At 41.2% G+C, this 19,505-nt stretch overlaps 1 protein-coding gene across 4 annotated transcripts in view; it reads right to left on the reverse strand.

The window, feature by feature from the left end:
• MACROD2 (mono-ADP ribosylhydrolase 2) overlaps window positions 1-19,505 on the reverse strand; it is a 1,913,815-nt gene that overhangs the window by 15,046 nt on the left and 1,879,264 nt on the right. For all 4 annotated transcript variants that reach the window (XM_084774709.1, XM_084774708.1, XM_084774707.1 and 1 more), the window contains exon 17: window positions 7,912-7,983. In XM_084774709.1, the coding sequence (XP_084630835.1) occupies window positions 7,912-7,983 (72 nt within the window). The remainder of the gene's footprint in view (window positions 1-7,911; window positions 7,984-19,505) is intronic.

A 19,505-nucleotide genomic window follows, 5' to 3' on the forward strand; every position in this document is an offset into this window, starting at 1 on the left:
GACAGGAGGTAAAGACCCACATGTGGCACCCTTCCCTTCCCTTCAAACAGCCCTGAATAAGGAGGTGTTTCTTGTTTATGTGTGTGTGTGTGTGTGTGTGAGAGAGAGAGAGAGAGAGAGAGAGAGAGAGAGAGAGAGAAGGAGGGAGGGAGAGAGGGAGAGGGACGAGGAGGGAGGGAGAAAGGGAGGGAGGGAGAGGGACAGGGGGAGGGAGGGGAACAGGGGGAGGGAGCAAGGGAGGGACAGGGACAGGGACAGGGACAGGGAGAGAGAGAACAAATTGATTCCAAGTCTTAAACTTGAAACATAGACCAAAACTAGCCACAGTGAAATCTGGTGCAGGAGGAAGGCCTGTGACCCCTAGGCACCAGATGGAGACCTAGGCCCTGAATCACTGAAACTACATTAGCTTTGGTAGCTAACTGGCTTCACAGTGCCTTCTTAAGTCTATGGTAGCTGAGCAGAGAACAAAGCTCTACCTCATGAGAAGAAAGGTAGGACAGGAAGCTCACATGAGGCATTATCACTCCTGTTGAACTTTGGCCCAGGACCTAGTAGAAAGGGAAGCTCTTGTGTGTCTGCCACAGCTCGAAGCCTGATGGACCAATTTTAAGATCAGGCAGAGACCCGTGTGCTCAAAGAACAGACTACAGGTTGGTACAGCTTTGACAGCCTATAGCACAGATGCTCTCTTTCTGTGGCTATGAAAATCTCTGTAGTGATAAGCCTTATGTGTGACTCAGGTTTTGCCAGGCATGATAGCCGAAGAACTGTCTCTCCTATTTATCTCAAATCTCAGGTAATGCAGCTTTAACAAACCAGTTAACAGAGTTCTGGCACTATCCTGGCAGCGGGAATAGACCACACCCTGTGTTTTGGCCAGTGCTGATATCAACTGAAGTATGGTTCATTGGTGTATCTGACCATGCAGTTCCTTGCTTCCATGAGACTTAGGAACATTCTGGCTTAGCATTAGTGAGGACTGCTATGGTCAACACCCTCTCAGCTTTAGTATGCTATAAGATCAAATTGCTGAGGGTACAAAGTGATAGGTTTTAGCAGCCCAGGACCAAATTCCAGCATGAAACCTCACAATGAGGAAATATTAATGGCTCCCACTTCCAAGCTTGGCTTCCAACCATCTCTGGAAGATCTCCAGTGCAAGGTAAAGACACGGGATACTAGACTTTTACAATATCTAGCATAGCTTGGGCTGCTTGCTGCAATCTGTTGCCACAATTCCCCTTCATCAAGAAGCCATCATATTATTGTGTGCCTTGGGCCTACTCCAATGCTGTGCTACTCTTGGCAGCATTACTGGCCACAAATGTGACATTGGAGCTGGAGGCCAGGCTATCAAGAGTGAATTTTTCTGAAGTCAGTCTGAGCCTTGCCCTGGCATCTCACCACAGGCTGATAAGTGTGTATCACAGAGACAGGCACACTTTCTTTATGAACAATAAAATCAAGAGTGTATTTGGACAAATTTTGGCTGAATCAATACATAGACCTTGACCTGGGAGCCACCCAGTGCTAAAACCCAGAATGGAGGAGGAGAGAGAACATGTGCAGCCTGCTTCAGATTTCTGGAAAGATGGGCATTGACAAAGCCGAGCAGAAATGCACTATATGATACTGAAATGACTGTTCATGCTAACAATATCAAGTATTTTGAGGAAATGGTGATGTCACTTTGTGCCCAAAACTGACCAGGTAGGAACCAGTTCAGGAGAACTCTTGGGAAATTTAAACACTTGTTTCAAGAAAGAGCTTCAGTGAGACTGACGAAGACAGAAATGCTACACACAGACAAAAGGAATTTTAAAAATCACCCCCAAAACCTGACTGAAACGTATACTTTGCAAATTAAAACCACAGTAGAAGGCACCCAGAGATTATTTGAGGAGAACCATTCATGAGCTAAAATTCATGCTACAATGAGATGCACAACTTTGAGATACTACTTTAAAAAGAACAAATATTTGGATAATTGGAGTCCAAGAATGGCTTGACAATACTAAAGGAGCAGAATTTACTCAGAGAAATGATAGAACTCCTTCTCATGAACAATACAAACATCCAAATATAGGAAGGCCAAGGATCACGAATCAAATTGAGTCCAGTCTACTCCACATATCTATGGTTAAAGTGATAAAAAAGATTCTCAAAGCTGTAAGAGAAAATAAACATTTACAAGGGACCCAAGTCACTGGACAGCAGAGTGCTCAGCAGACCATACAGGCCAGAAGAGTGACGTGGTCTCTAGAGTACTGATCGGAAGAAACGCTCGGCCCAGCAAGGGTACACTTTAGCAACCAAGGACTGACAGAGAACATCACTAGACTGAAGCAAGAACGTGTATGGCCTGTTCTAGAAAAGTGCAGAGGGACTTTTCAAACTAAATGCACTATCAAGTATGATGAACAATAGGCATGCATAAACTTTGTGCACTAGTTTACAGGTGATTGAAAATGCCCAGTGGTGCAAACATGGCATAGCAGAGTACTTTTAGAAAGAAGACTCAAAAAGTTAATGATAATCAGTCCAACAGATGGAAAGTAACCCTTACCCAAAGATAGAAAATTGCATTTTCAAAAGCTCGAAACAACTCTTGCTGTATTCCATTTCTTCTCCCATTTAAGAAAAACAGCATCTTACATAGCCCAGGGTGGACTGAACTTCTCATGTAGCCAAGATGAACTCGAACTTCTCACTCTCCCTGCCTCTATGTCTAAAGAGCTGAGGTTGTAGGTATGTGTCACCATATTTAACCAAGTTCCCTTACTAGTATAACTTTTCCCATTTGTTTCTGTTCTCTACAGCATTATTTCGAAAGATTTTTATAAGTGTTGTGTCAAGTGTGATGAAAAGAATTATAAAACAAACCAAAAATAAGGTGAAGAATGGATGTACCAGAAGACTAGGAAATGATTTACATAAGGGCTGACATAAGATTTCACCTATCAAAAATTACCTTGGATATAAATGAATTAATTTTTAAATTAAAGGTCACAGTTAGTGATTGGGATAAAACATATGTTCAAACTACATATCAGTTCAACGAAACTCACTTTATCACTCGAGGTATGTACAGACTGAGAACACAGAGATTCAGTGAAATATTCCATGCTAGAGGGATCCAAAAGGAATCAGGATTAGCCATACATTCATCAGATAAAATGACCTAACCGTGAAAAGAGGTAAAGAGGGCTGTTTTACAATGACAACGGGTCAATTCTGCAAGAGAACAAACTTTTAGATAAATAAAGCAGATGTTATTAGCCCTAAGTGGATAGCAAGACTCATAACACAGCAACTGAGGACTTTAGCATTACACTTGAGGCATAGTAAGACCAGCTAGACTGAAAACCCAAGCATGTATGAGGATTAAACTGCACCTAGACCCAAGGCTCCAGCAGCCATCCACAGAATGCTCCATTTGTTAAGGGCCCATTTTTCTTCCTTGCACATAGAACATTATTTAGGACAGATAGCATGAAATGTCACTCAGCAAAACCCAACACATTTTTAAATGTAAATTATACTGTTTAGGATTTAATAAAATAACAAGCAAACCTTTAAAAATCCACATAAAATTTACATTTGAACAATCAGTGGATATAGGAATAAAATTGGTCATTGAAACAAACGAAAATGTAGATAACATACTGAAACTTATCAGACACAATGATCATACTATTAAAATAGAAGTTTATAGCAGTTAATTTAAGTATAAGAGAAAATTGGAACTGTGGCAAATAACCTAACTCTGAATGTCTAGGATCTAGAAAACAAGATCAAACCAAACCCAACACTTATAAAAAGATAATCAAACAATATAAAACATAATAAAAAGTTCTTTAGAAAGATAAAGTAATGGACCATCAGCCAACTTAAGGAAAGAGAATAATAAAATGAGATTTAAGGGGGAAAAATACAACTGATAAATTAAAAAAAAATAATTGACCAGTTATGTAACTATCTGTCAAATGCCTACACAGTCTCAAGTCTGAATCATGAAATAGAAAAGACAAATAACAAGAATGGATATTGAATCAATAATAAAAACTTCTTTGCTATCCACTTAGTGTCAATGATGACATCAGTAGTTCTGGGTTTTAAAGAACTAATATCGATTTATAGAAGTTATTCCAGAAATAGAGAAAGAAATTCTTCCAAACTCGTCTCATAAAGCCAACATTACTTTCATTAAATAGCCAGATAATCCTCCTCCTCTCTCTCTCCCCCTCACTCTACAGAGTAAAAGGGGATGGTGGAAGAGGAAGGACTCTACAGACTAATTGTCTCAATAAAGACAATTGTAAAATCATGAACAAAACTTAGAAACCCAATCCAACTGCACAGTAAAACGATTATCCACTGGGATAAGTGGGATCCAACCTGGGGAGGTAATGGGCATCCAATATATGCAAATCAGCAAACATGATGCTCCACAGCATTGCGGTAGGACAGGACCATCGGCTGTGTCAATGATGCCAATAGGGACCTGATGAAAGTCAAAGCTGTTTCATGATGAAAATGCTGGACAATTACAATAACCAAACTGAAAGCTTCCTGCCTAAAATGTGAAATAAGAGACCCACAGTCTCTCTACTCTCGTTTGACAGAGTTCTGTAAGTTGTAGCCAGGGCACTCAGGCAAAATGTAGACCTAATAAAGGGTATCCAAAGTGAAAGGTTACTCATGTTTATACATGATTTTCTTTACAGGAAACACCAAAAACACCTCTCTAGTAGAACTAAGATGAGCAAAGTTACAAGAACATAATTAGCATACAAAAATGCATAGAATTCATTGCTTTATGTACAAAAATGTATAGAGTTTCTGTATGCCCATAATGACCTGTCTTAAATTCAAATAAAGAAATTAATAGCACATCTAGGAGAAAACCTAACTACAGAACATTGATGAAAAGGACACAAAAAGTAGAGAATGTTTTTACCACCCCACTCATCCCATTGCAAATTTAATAATATTATTCACACAATTGGAAAAATAAGTTTATATTATAGCCACAAGAATCCTGAGCAAAAAGAACAAAAGAAGAGGTGTTAAACATAGACCAAAACTGAAGTGATCAAACCACCAAGGTTTGGACTTTAAGATGTGTGAATTACTAGACAGCCCAGAAGGTACTATGAACATCCACTAGACAAAGGGCAGACTTTTCACTCGGTGATGCACAAGTATTGGATAGCTACATGCAGAAGAAGAAAACTAGACTCCTCTTTTTCATCAGTTACAAAAGCCAACTAAAGGAGGAGTAAAGACTCATAGAAGACATGAAATCATGGGTAGAAAATGGAAAATACCCCAAGATCGAGGCAAAAGCAAGGATGTTTGGCACAGACCACAAAAAAAATGCAAGAAACAAAAGCAAAAGTAGACACATGGTATTTCATCAAATTAAAAGGCTCTTATGGAGCAAGAATAATTGATGGGCAGAAGAGAAGTCATTCCCAATGGGAGGAAACCTCAGGAAGGTATACCAGTGGGGAAGGGTTGAGAGGCAGAATAGAAGGAACCACAAAAACCTTAGCAAGGGAGTGTGTGACCTACTTTATAAATGGGCAGCAAGTCCAAGTAGAAATTCCTCAAAAAAGGCCAATAGAAATACTGAAGTACAGTTAAACATTGCATAAAGATATCACTTCCCTGAAGTAGAGCTTGTGATTATCAAAACAATAGAAATCATAAAGCTTGGCTGTATGCTGTTAGTGTGAACTTAAAACAGGATAGTCTTCATAGAAAACAGTATGGAAGTTCCATGGGGCGGGGGGGTGGCAGGGGGGAGAAACCCTACCATATGGTCTGACATTCCAACTACTGAGCATATATCTGAAGGAAACAAAATCACTATGTTGAAAGGCTTCTTTGCAACGTAATATCCACAAAATAGAAATAAATGTTGAGAAATTTATAGGTAGATAAAGAAGATATAGTTGGCATAGCAGGAGTGAGCCCTGTCATTTGTGACATCTGTGGACCTAGAGGTTATACTGAAGGAAACAGACCAGATGCAGAGAGGGGCGTGATTAGTCACCTCTCAGAAACTGAAGACAGTGATGAGCAGCGACCAGGCACACCGGGTGGGACTCTGCAGCAGCCTAAGGCTGAGAAGTTGTGGTGTAGGAATGCAGAGGAGGGTGGCTACAGACGAGAAGGGTAGATTTGCATTTCAAAGAGCTAGAGGGAATTTGAGGTTTTTACCATAAAGAAATGAGTAATATTGAAGATGAATATTCTTAACCCAAGTTAGACATTATAAGATGTATTTGTCTATAGAACCGTAGCATAGTGGACCACAAGCGAGGGTAACTTTATAATGGTAGTCACCACCAACAGTAACTAAACAGGCATCACTTTGTGTAGCTGACAACCCATGGATTCTAGTTTTGTGGCTGTGAGACCTGCTGCTGCTGAGATTAGCCTCTCTCCTCGGGAGCTTCTCTCCCTTCCCAGGCCAAAGGCAACCAGAGTTACTGCCTTCTCTCTAACGCAGTGTGTATTCACCAAGCTGCCAGGATCACTGACCCTGCCTTCAAAAGTCTACAGAAGGAATTTACTTATGCTGTGGGCTGCTTCTCATGCATGGAGATTTCACCTAAATCCATCTGTACCTTTCTAATCAAACCGAAAAAGAATCTTTAATATTTAAAACAAACAAACAAACAAAAAAAAGAACCTCAATAGCCCAGGAGAATCCTCAATGACTAAATCATATCTGCTGAAATAGGTATTTTTTCTAATGCAAATAATGGTATTTCCGAATGTTCTTAGGATAGGTGTATAAAGAGGAAATGTTAATAAGTTCATGGCTCTGGGATCTTTATTTGAATCTGAGGACATCTGAAGTTATTTGACTTTTGAAGGCATTTAAAGTTAAATAAGTTTACTTTTAAGGTGCTCTGAAAGAATCATTGTGTGTCTGGCCAAAGCATGCAAGTATGAAAAAGAAGACTTTGAGTCCAAGTTCACTAGAGACTGTGGGGATGCTGAGTCAGCATGGGTGAGTGTAGGGCTGTGGGGATGCTGGGTCAGCAGGGGTGAGTGCAGGGCTGTGGGGATGCTGGGTCAGCAGGGGTGAGTGCAGGGCTGTGGGGATGCTGGGTCAGCAGGGGTGAGTACAGGGCTGTGGGGATGCTGGGCAGCAGGGGTGAGTGCAGGGCTGTGGGGATGCTGGGTCAGCAGGGGTGAGTGCAGGGCTGTGGGGATGCTGGGTCAGCAGGGGTGAGTGCAGGGCTGTGGGGATGCTGGGCAGCAGGGGTGAGTGCAGGGCTGTGGGGATGCTGGGTCAGCAGGGGTGAGTGCAGGGCTGTGGGGATGCTGGGCAGCAGGGGTGAGTGCAGGGCTGTGGGGATGCTGGGTCAGCAGGGGTGAGTGCAGGGCTGTGGGGATGCTGGGAGCAGCAGGGGTGAGTGCAGGGCTGTGGGGATGCTGGGCAGCAGGGGTGAGTGCAGGGCTGTGGGGATGCTGAGTCAGCAGGGGTGAGTGCAGGGCTGTGGGGATGCTGGGGCAGCAGGGGTGACTGCAGGCCAGGTAAATTTCAGTCTGACCTTCCCATGACTCACTCTGACCTCAGTATAATAAGGAATGTTTAACCATATGTGCTGTCCTAAAACAGAATGTGTGTGTGTGTGTGTGTGTGTGTGTGTGTGTGTGTGTGTGTGTGTGTGTGAGAGAGAGAGAGAGAGAGAGAGAGAGAGAGAGAGAGAGAGAGAGTGTTAGAGGCTTCCCTTTTCATTATTCCTTAGGTTGAATTTGGCCTTTGAAATTTACTTTGTTCTAACCAAATATGTTGATCCCCAGACCAGATCGGTCTCTTAATCCTAGATTACATGTGCACAAAATACCACAGACTCATAGTTGAGCAGGGCAGCTCAGACTCACCATCAGGAGCTGTAGTACCTTCTGTGTTGCTGGAACCTTGGCTTTCTGCAACCACAGCATCCTCACCTGGAGCTGAAGGAAGGGAAGCAGAGAGCCTGATTACTGGAGAATCAGCACAGCCCTGATGCCAATCTGCTCACACCCTCTACTGCCCTCTTAATCTTAAAGCTGGAAACGTAACTTCTTCTGAAGAGTGGGTTACAGGAGGTCACCAAGGGTTGAGATACTTGAGTACCTCAGAACTGTCCCTAAAGTTCTCTTTAATTTGTGAGACAATCATGTATATACACAGAGCTTCTCAAATTAGAAGTCTAGTAGGATAAGAGAAAGAATGTGCTTTAATCAACACAATACACCATTTCAATATCTGGAGGGAGGGAGGGGAGCAAGTGAGTGGCTGAGAGAGGGAGAGGGCAGAGGGAGAGAGAAGAGGAGGTTGAAGAAGAAGGAAGGGAGAGAGAGAGAGAGAGAGAGAGAGAGAGAGAGAGAGAGAGAGAGAGAGATATGGGGGGGGAGGAAGAGAGAACTGAGACTTTAAAAAAAATATGAAGGAAAAAAAGTCTGATCTTGCCTTAGGCATGCCTGAAAGCTCAAAGTTCCCTTTGCCTCACAATTGGAGAGGTTTTTACTCAGCTGCCTTCCTAGGAGCCCTCCTAGGACCCTGCCATGTTGGAGTGCCAAGTTTCTAGCCTGCTGCTGGCTTGTGCTGTGATCTTTTTCTATGGCCCTTAGGAAGAAGACCATCCTTTCACTGTGGTTTCAGTTATAACAAACAAACAAAGAAACAAAGAAACAAACAGGGTTTCTCCGTGGAGCCCTGACTGTGCTGGAACTCAATCCATAGACCAGACTGGCCTCCAAACTCAGAGGTCCCCCTGCTTCTGCCTCCCTAGCACTTAGATTATAGTGTGGGCCACCACACCAGACTCAGACAGCATTCTTTACCGTTGCAGGGAGAGCATTGTTCACATTTCTAGATATTGGCAGGAAAATAACCCCTCAAAGCTTAAATACCTGGTATGTTTTCCCAACATGAACAACAGCATGTATAAATAAGATAAAAATGCTACAAAAACACAAATATGTGAAGTCTTTATTTCTGTACATTTTAAAGAGAAGGTAAGATCATTTTACAGGAAGACATCCTGAGAGGGGGATATGTTAAACTTGGCGTGCCAAATGGATGAAATAAGCTCTCACTTATTTCTGACGGAAAGACTGTTGCAGGTACAGTCTGAACCCCCAGCAGCCATTTACTGACACCGAAAGTCAAGAAATATGACTTAGACATGACTGAGCAGGTAGCCTGGATGGTCAGAACATGAAGACATAAACACCGGTGGAGTGGAGGCAGAGGAAGAAAAGTCATTTTAAGATGTAGGTATGAGTTAAGGCTCATTTAACTGAAAATGCTGAGCAGGCTTTTGTGTTGGCTGTAGGAAGAGGAGTGTGAAATAGAGAAGAGGAATTAGGAAGATGTCATTCTGACGAAAGTGATGATACACCATTAGATGAGCCGGCACAGGAAGAGGATAACACAGGAAGAAAATTCTCCCAGGACGCCCGTCCTGTAACACTGCTTGAGTTCTTCTAGAAATGCCTGAGGATGAGATTGGAATACTGAAAACAGGCCTTGAACTTCCAGCTGGACCTGTCACCATAATATCACACTTGAACTCTGAAACTTCCAGAAAGTTTAGCACTTTGCATTTGCTTGATAACACACTACTTAAACTTCAGTGCACAGAAACCAGTGATGTGTCCCTTAAAGACGGGAGCATGAGCAGATTGCCACGTAAAACCAAATGCATAGGCCAAGTGAGGAAAAATAAAAATATTTGACTTCATCAACACAATTGGGGTGGAGCTTACAAGTATTTTAAAAGCAAAAAAAAATACTTGCATTTCATCATAGGCAATTAATAATATTGAAAGATATATAGAACTTCTAAAAATAGAAATGTAGGTCAATAATCCAATAGGAAAAAAATTGCAAGAGATTTGAGAGTTCATAAAGAAATAATGCCCTACATTCAAGTGAAAAGATGATTCAGTTTTATAATTATGGAAGAAATGCAAATTAAGAAGATGATGAGACAGGCTTTTGGCCTGAGGTTGGCCATGGTGATGCAGACAGACTAACCTCTACCCAGAACCTCTAGAGGCACTGGACAGACGGCTGACAGGAAGTATTTTAAGGAACCGATGAGCTAAGAATGCGGCACAGACTCCATGAGAAACAAAGCAGTGGGCTAGCATTCCAGTACCAACGACTGAGCAGGCACTCTGGCCGTCTTTAAGGCTTGATGGAAGGCAAAATTTAGGTGGTCAGGACCCACTAAGGAAGAAATACCCTGCTAAGTACCTCACATTTTCTGTAGGGCTAAGACAGAAAATCTTTTAAGTAAAGACAAAGTCCAGGGCTGGAAATCCAGCTAAGCAGAGGAACATGTGCATAGAATATGAACGAACAGGTTTAATTACCAGCACAGACATGCAAACACACACATACACACATGCATGCAAACACACACACACACACACACACACACACACACACACACACACACAGAGCACTTTTAATAAATAAACTTTAAAACAAACTTTTTCTTGGGCTACCTTGGGTTACATTTCTCTATTATGTTCTCCTACCTGTTGGAGACAAAATAAATCTTGTCTAGAGGAAGACAGAACTACTCAGAATCTCAACTTATCCTCACAACAAGTTTAAGCACAATGTCCACCCTGAAACAACAACAACAACAAAAGTACCTGGCATCCCAAAACTGCTACAACAGACCACTAGAAACTAAGAGAATTGGTGCGATAGACAAAATATGAATGGGTGATATATGTTAAGAACTTGGGTACTGAGTTGAATAATCTGCATAGCGAAATAATTCCTCAGAAAAGTAAGAACTATAAAGCCAGATGACAATTAAATAGGTGATATTGGTAGCAGGTGCACTCAGCTGAATAACAGTAAGCTAAAGGCTGGATTGAGAGGAAACATCAAAGCATGGATGAGACACAGGTGAGTGAGCAGGAGTCTTGTCAGACATGGTCTGACCTACACACACAGTAGACATAAGAGCAAGTCCTACCTTGGGAGAGAACTCGGAATTTTTGGAATCCTCCTTATAATGGGCAAAACCAATCTTTTCAGAAATTACAGATGCTAGTTTGCTGAAATTAATGGGTGATCCAATGCTCTGATAGTCTATTGAGGATGTGATAATAAGCAAAAATGATGCAAAACAAAACTCACACAGGTTAGTCAGAGTGAAATTGCTGAAAAAACAAGCTTAAAGAGAAATGAAAAAAGTTTCTAGTTAAAGGAAGAGCCCATTGGACTTAAAATAGCAACAGTTAAGATTTGTGCAATGCAAAACTCAAGTCTAAGTGGATCAAAGACCTCAAAATAACACCAGATACCATAAATGTTTTAGAAGAGAAAGTGGCAAAGAGCCTTGAGCTGATTGGCACAGGAGACAACTTCCTGAACAGAACACCAACAGCTCAGACTGTAAGGTCAACAATTAATAAATGGGACCATTTGAAACTGAACATCTTCTGTAAGGCAAAAGACACTGTCAATAGAACTGAACGACAGCCTGCAAATTGGGAAAACATCTTCACCAACCCCATATCCAACAAAGGTCTAATATCCAAAATATATAAAGAACTCAAAATATTAAACTCCAACAAGCAACCCAATTAAAAAATGAGGAACAGAGCTAAATAGAGAATTCTCAGGGCTGGAGAGATGGCTCAGTGGTTAAGAACACTGATTGCTCTTCCAGAGGTCATGAGTTCAATTCCCAGCAACCACATGGTGGCTCACAACCATCTATAATGTGACCTGATACCCTCCTCAGGTCTGCAGATATATATGCAGTCAGAGCACTGTGTACATAATAAATAAAGAAATAAGTCTAAAAATAAATAAATAAATAAATAAATAAATAAATAAATAAATAGAGAATTCTCAACAGAGGAATCTCAAAAGGCGGAGAAGCACTTAAAGAAACACTCAATGTCCCTAGTCATCAGGGAAATGTAAATAAAAATGACTCTGAGATTCTATCTTACACCTGTCCGAATGGCTAAGACCAAAAACTCAAGTGACAGCACAAACTGGCAAGGATGTGGAGAAAGAGGAACATTCTTCTAATGCTGGTGGGAGTGCAAACTTGTACAACCACTTTGGAAATCAATCTGGCACTTTCTCAGAAAACTGAGAAAAAATTACCTCAAGACCCAGCTATACCACTTCAAGCCATATATCCAAAAAATGTTCCACAACACTACAAGGACATCAACTGTGTTCACAGCGGCTTTATTCGTAATAGCAGAAATCTGTAAAAAAAAAAACCTAGATGTCCTTCAACTGAAGAATGAATAAAGAAAATGTGGTGCATTTACATAATGGAATACTACTTATCTATTAAAAACAAGGAAATCATGAAATTTTCAAGCAAATGGATGGAATTACAAAAGAACACCCTGAGTGAGGTAACCCAGACCCTGAAAGACATGCACGGCATATACTCACTTATAAGTGGATATTAGCCACATAATACAGGACAGCCATACACAGGTCCAAAAGAAGCTAAGTAACAAGGAGGACTCTCATTCATAAGGGCAAATAAGATAGACACTGGGAGCCACTGAAGAGGGGGGAACAGGACAGGAACCATCCATAGATGTCCTCTGAAAGACTCTACCCATCAGGGGATTGAAGCAGATGCTGAGACTCACAGCCAAACTTTGTGCAGAGTTCAGGGAGTTCTATGGAATCATTGGAGGATAGAAGGACCCGTAGGGGCCAGGAGCTCCATGAGGAGACCAATATAGCCAACAAATATGGGCCTAGGGGGCCCTGCAGAGGCTGATGCACTAACCAAGGACCATGCATGGAGACGACCTGGACCCCCTGCTCAGATGTGGTCTATACATCTCTCAGTCTCCATGTGGGTCCCCTAATATGGGGAGCAGGGGCTGTCTCTGACATGGACTCTGTTGCCCACTTGTTGATCACAGCCTTGCCAGGCCACAGAGGAAGAGAATGCAGGCAATTGTGATGAGACTTGAAAGGCTGTGGTCAGATAGTAGGGGGGGAGGGCTCTCCCTTTCTGAGGACTAGGCAAGGGGTGGAGGGGTGAGAGGAAGGAAGGATGGGACCCAGTGGAGAAGAGGGAAGGGGCTACAATTGGGATGTAAAATGAATAAATTTTTAACCCAATGAACACATTGTGCAACAAGCACAATGAAATGGAGAGACCATGTGATGGATGTCTTTTTAGTAGTAAAGGAAAAACGTTTTCAACCTAAATTCTCAAACCAAACGAAATCTTTACAATTTTGCATTTGAAATCAGAAGTATTTTCAGAAAAAAAAATGGTGCAAAACAAAACAGAATTAGTTAATAGCCAATACCAACCGAAGCAGTAGCTTTAAACATTCTTGAAGTAAGTCCCAGGTAAGTTACATACCAGTCAGAAAAAGTGACATGGGAAAGGATATCCTGACCATTAGGTAAACACTTACACAGAACATTATACTATCCTGGAAGGAAGAGACTGACAATCTGAGCAACGCTAAGTTAGCAACACACGCTTATCAAAGCATGTCCAAAAAATACACAAACTACCCCTGGAAGGCCAGGAAGGCCAACAGAAAGTGAACAAGGCACAGTCATCTGACAAAGAGGCATGCTGAATAGCCAGTGAATTTTTTGAATAACTTCTTAGTATATTTTATAGTTTCATAAAATCATGAGGGTTTTTTCTTGCTAGTAAAGCCACTATAAGAATAAGATGTTCTGACCCGAATCTGACTCTGGGATGCAGTCAGAATTGAACAAAGTATAGCATTAACGTTCTGTTTGATAAGAGTTATTACCATGAAAGGAAAATTAGCTGCTCTAATTCTGGTGACACACGACTTCCTTGACATTCTTCTCGGGGGTCTTGGTTTTTCTTTTGATGGGACGTAGATCTAGTAGCACAGTGGAAAGACTAAGAGAATTCCTGAGGCGACCGATGGTAATAACTTCTAGTGAGCAGGTCAGATCCAAGTCTATTAAGCAATGCTCAGCCAAAATGAAGTAGGGTACAAACTACTGTTAAGAGCTATGGAGGCCAGGAAGGGCCAAGCTGAGCAAAGTGAAGTTCAGAAAGCCAACCAAGAAACAGTAAGCTTTTAAATTGCTTGCCCTATACCTACGCTTTTAACCTCATTTTCCAATATGACTTGTGAGTCAGCTCAGGCTGGGACAGCGTGCTAGCACAGATTAGCATAGCATGCAATAGGTGGTTTAAGACCCAAAACAGACAGAAAAAACACCGGCCGTCAAAATTCTCGCTCTGTACACCACACTTCTGGAACACAAGACAGACATTGTCCATTTGCTCTCAGAGCTCTGTGCTTGGTAGATGTATTCATTTATTAAGACTGGTGTGCATGATATGCCTGCAAGTACTGAATGGGACTTGAATTTATATGTGTATGTATACTGGCATGCTTTGGTGACCTTGTATGTGCCCATGTGTATCTGTTCAAGAGTGCAAGTATGATGTGTGTACTCAGGAAGGGGGAGAAGAACAGACATTTACTATTCTGACATGAGTGTGACACTGGTGTAATATGAATGAATTCTTTTTCTGCTGAGCGGTGCAACTGAGTGTCCCAGAGAAATGAGTCCAATTCCACATAGACAATAGGATCTGATAAAAACAAAATACCTCTATTCTCTATTTCCAGTTTGCCTGACTCTCCTCCGTTTTGATTTGTACTGCTTAGAACATAAACAAGAGGTATATTTCAGGGCTCCTCGCAGGAGATAAAAGATGCTGAAATAGAGTCTGGGACGTTCAGTGCCATTTTCATTTCCAATTACTAACTGCCACTGTTCTCTTCAAAGCTTTGACTATAACACCCTTTTGTAGGTCAGCGGCATTACGTAAAAAGCAATAAATGGAGCAGGCCTCATAAGAGGAAAAAAAGATGATGTCATGGTACATAATTAATGGCAGGTAATTAGCTTTTTAAATACACATTAATTTGGAGAGATGTTGGAGGATCCTCCAAGATTATATTTTGAGGTGTTTACTAAAAGTTAACTCTGGCAAACAAAGAATGATCATTTCTCAGAATACACACTTACATATGAGCCTCAGAGGACGGCGCCTGTTGGAATCCCACTGTGGTGAATTAAAGTGATGTTGACCCAAATGAAATATTCTTCAACCACTATACCAACATCTGTGTTCCAATTTCACTATTGATTATTGAAAACATTCATTTCCTACCCAATTCCCTCTTGAGAGTCTACTTCACTGTCTCCTGATGCTAAGTTTGGTTGTGACTACTGTTTTTGGTGACAAGACTTCCGCTGAGTCAAGTCCCATAGGGATTGGCAATACATTTGTGGAGCTGAGTCGCCCTAGCCTCCTTTCTTTATCTTCAGATGAGCATGCTTTGTGGTTCAGCTGCCCAACAAGGATGCGACCAGGACTCAACTTACCACCCGAGTGCTTTCCAGACCAGAGAAGCTGGAGTTGGTCCTGATATTCAGGATCAAAATATTTGACGAGTTTTATTCTAAGCTGTGGTTAAAGTTGATTTAACGTGCAGAATTATTATGGCCATAGTGTGGGCGTGTGTGTGTATATATATGTGTGAACGGATCCAGTCTTAACATTGTTTCTTAATTCCATTTCTTAGAAATTATAGCTGTGAGATCAGAAATTTGATTTGTACCTAAGAAGTTAACACATGATAAGAAATATGTTAATTTTTATAGTTACCAAACAAACCAACAAACAAAAAAATCTCCAATATATATATATAGAAAACACTGAATTAAAATATCCAGAGAAATTTCCTAATCTAAGCTTTGATGACTTTAGAAGGCTGCTAAGATAGAGGAAAACTGGTCCATGTCATGCAGCCACTACATGCACTTAGCCCCCAAGATCAGATGGGAAAAGGCATCTATTCCATATGCACGGACACTATGTTAGGACTTAAGAGCCTTTAGTATTTTGTTTTTTAAGCTACTGCTTGTTGGGGATGATAAGCTCAATTAGATCTTCCTTTGCCTTAGATTGCCACATCCACTATCTAGGTCCAGACTCCCAGTCCAGCTAAGTGAGAAGAGATCAAAGGCCATGCAAAAAGGGAGGACAGTGTATCCGTGCAAACGCAGGGTTAGGAGCAAGCGTGACTCTCCAAGTGATGCTAAAACAGATTTGCTGATATAAACTCAGCCTTATACTCAGGTCACCAACACTGTTGAAAATTATCTTACAGCCATCCTTATACTATATTCAATCTCAGAAAAAAAAATCACTGCTATCTTTCAGTCTTGTGGTCTTTTATTTCTCCTTATCCATAATTAGTTGCCTCAAGTTCTAGATGACTAGCACTCCGTTATTGAGAATAAAACGTCACACATCTCTTTCTTCTTTTAGAAAAAAAAAACCACTTCAGTTTGCTGAAGGTAAATTGGCCTGTCACTAAAACATCAGTTTTGCGACATGAATTTTCTTAACAAGTATCTATTTTTTTTTCTTTCAGCCTTTTAAAGTTTTGTTTGGAAACAAGCTGTAGTGTGCAGAATGTATTCGTTTTCTTGTCAAAATCTCATGTTTAAGTTCTTCAGTCTCATTCAAAATAAGTCAGGGGCGTTTAACTGTCCTGCATTTCAAAGGCATCCCCAGTGTGCTGCTTATGTTTGTGCCTCTGTACCTACCTTCCTCTTCCCTTCCCTTCCCCCCTTCGCCTCCCATCATTTTCTGGAATTTAGGATTTATTATTATGGAGATCTTCATGTTTTATGAAGGTTTAATTAGCTGAAATGGATTACAATTTAATGCGATATATACTAATGTTTTAGAAACATGTATTTCAAAATGGAAATAGAAAACTTTGGCGGAGCCTAATCCTTAAGTAAGTTTAGTGATGAGTAAACATATACGAAAAGAAGGCTCACACAGAACTTTCAAGCTGCTCAAAATGCTAATGATAATGCCTCCCCCTTCTTGTTTTATCTTTCCCATAATCATCCCAGAAAACATAAAATGTATAACCCACTCTCCACTTGCTCTTCTGTGTTCATGTCCCCTCGGCTCTTCTCAGCTTCTTACAAGAAACACAGATGATGCACAATATTCTTCATGGTACATGTTTAAAGCATATTCATATTCCACTGTTTAATATTATAAATTAAATATACATGTTTTAATCAATATCTTAACATATTTATTCATTTTAATGAACCTTTAAAATAATCTAATATTCTCTCATACTGCTGAAATGTCCAGCTACGCAGATGTGGATACAACACTTTGGCCAAACTCTGTGCACACTTCCCTATTGTAAACTCTTAGTGGATTCCTGGATCAAGTATGTGAGCGTATTTTGTGTTCATGGGTGTTGCAAAGTTGCCTTCTAGAAGAAACAGACCAATCTGGGCCCTAATTAGCAATTATGGAAATGGTTTTCCCACTTGCTCCCAGCATTTCATGTCATTACACTTTCCATGGAGCCCAAATGGTCCCGCTCATGAGCTCCATGTTTGGGCATGAAATATTGTCTCTTTCTTGCTGGGATACAAAAGTGAAGCCACTGCTGTCCTTGTGGCATTCACAAACAGCCCAGGAAGGGAAGGACATTGTTAATCATCCCCATGGCCACTGGAAGAGATATAATATAAAACTCAGAGGCAAAAATAAAAAATAAAAAAATAAAGTGGGTCATCTTGTTTGAGTAAGATAAGGAAATATTTTGGAGTATAAGGAGGTATCCTCAAAGTTGTAGCTACATGGCTGTTTTGTTTTTCTTCCCAGCTGTACTGTGTGCATGTTAAACATTTACATATGTAGAGCCATCTCCTGTGTGTAAAACACCTGGAGTAATCATTTTATAACATCTTTAAACTACTGACGTATGTCTAGTACTTTAGGTGCCTTCTTGTCCTCTTTTCTATGTTGTGTGACTTTCCCCACAATTTCAGAGATAATTTCTGCATCCTTCACAATGGCCATACCACCCCAGTCTTCTCAAGTGGACATGCTTAGCTCAACAGAGCTATATTCTGATCACATTCTACACATGGCTGCCCTTTCTTTCCCTTTATCAGACTTTAATTAAGTTTCCAATTCTTATTTAGCCTCATTAGGCTACACCCCCCTCCCGGCTCCCATAAAGGCTTAGCAGGAAGGAGTACTCTAAGAAGGCCCCCTCTCCAGGGGCTACCAGAGCTTAGCTACATCTGGGTCTGTCCAGTAGGAACAATACAAATTGGGTGTCTGTAAAACTCCTTGGACACCATACATCCTTTTTGGCTTTTCTGTACATTTTATGCCAAATCTGTACACTGCAGGTTACTGAGCAACACAGAGACAGGCGGGATTTAGTGCCTTCTTTTCCTCCTCCTCCTCCTCTTCGTCCTCCTCTTTGTCCTCCTCCTCCTCCTCCTCCTCCTCCTCCTCCTCCTCCTCTCTTCTTCTTCTTCTTCTTCTTCTTCTTCTTCTTCTTCTTTCCAATAGAGACTCTTTATTCTTTTACTCTAATAGGGTTTCATCCAAGTAAGGAGCCACAGCAGGGCCAGCTTTGATTTTTCTGCCCCCAGTGGTGCTTTATGTGAAATATTTCATAAGGCAGGAACTCAGGGCTGGCCATAGCTAAGGCTGACTTCTCAGAACCTTCCTATATCCTCAAGGCTCTCAAAAGAAAGCACTTGTGCACCTCAGATTGAAATCCTACAGGACTGCATACACACACAGCTATTCAAAGTGGGGTTCCTTCCTGTGCCTTTTAAATGACGGATGCTCTTATCTCCACACCCTCAACCTCTGTGCTACATTTTCCTAAGCAGCACAGTTTGTTCTGAACACTCAATAAAATCTTAGCACATAGCCTTTGACCATGACCAACATATTAAAAATCTATTAAAACAAAAAACATGAAAACATGAAAAACAAAAACCTTCCATCTGAGAAATGCCACGCTAGCCTCCAGGAGCATTGGAGGTGACTGTTGGGGGCTGTGAGCTGGAAGGAAGAATGCTCAGTTCTGCTAAGCTAATCCTGTTTCTGGTCTCAGCCCAACACAGTTCTCTGGGCTTCAAAGAGAGAGGATAGATTTTTTCCAGCTAGGAGGAGTTTTTACATACACACACACACACACACACACACACACACACACACACACACACACACCTGGTATTAAACTAAATTCTTCTTTCAGTTTGTCTTCACAAAGCCACATCCCAGACACTGGAATCTTAATCTTTGGGTTTCTCTGGTTTTAACCACACTAATATCCTGAAGAATTTAACTGAGACCCAAACAAGAACACACATGTACACGTGAAAGGTCAGCTCAGCCATGTTGTAAAGCACTCAGCTAAAACTGCGGAGGATTCTAGCCTGCTGCCTTCTACTAAAGACAGTTCAGTTGCTGGTACGAAGCTGGTGCTGTTTGTCCAGGCCTTCCCAGACCCCATTGTCCTTCTTGCCTTTTGAACCGAAGAGCTCCTTTACCACTCTTTCTAGTTCACGTGAGACCTCTTCAGTGCATGAACCC

The sequence above is a fragment of the Acomys minous genome (genome assembly GCF_964271855.1).
Source record: "Acomys minous genome assembly, chromosome: 3".
NCBI classification, from domain to species: domain Eukaryota; kingdom Metazoa; phylum Chordata; class Mammalia; order Rodentia; family Muridae; genus Acomys; species Acomys minous.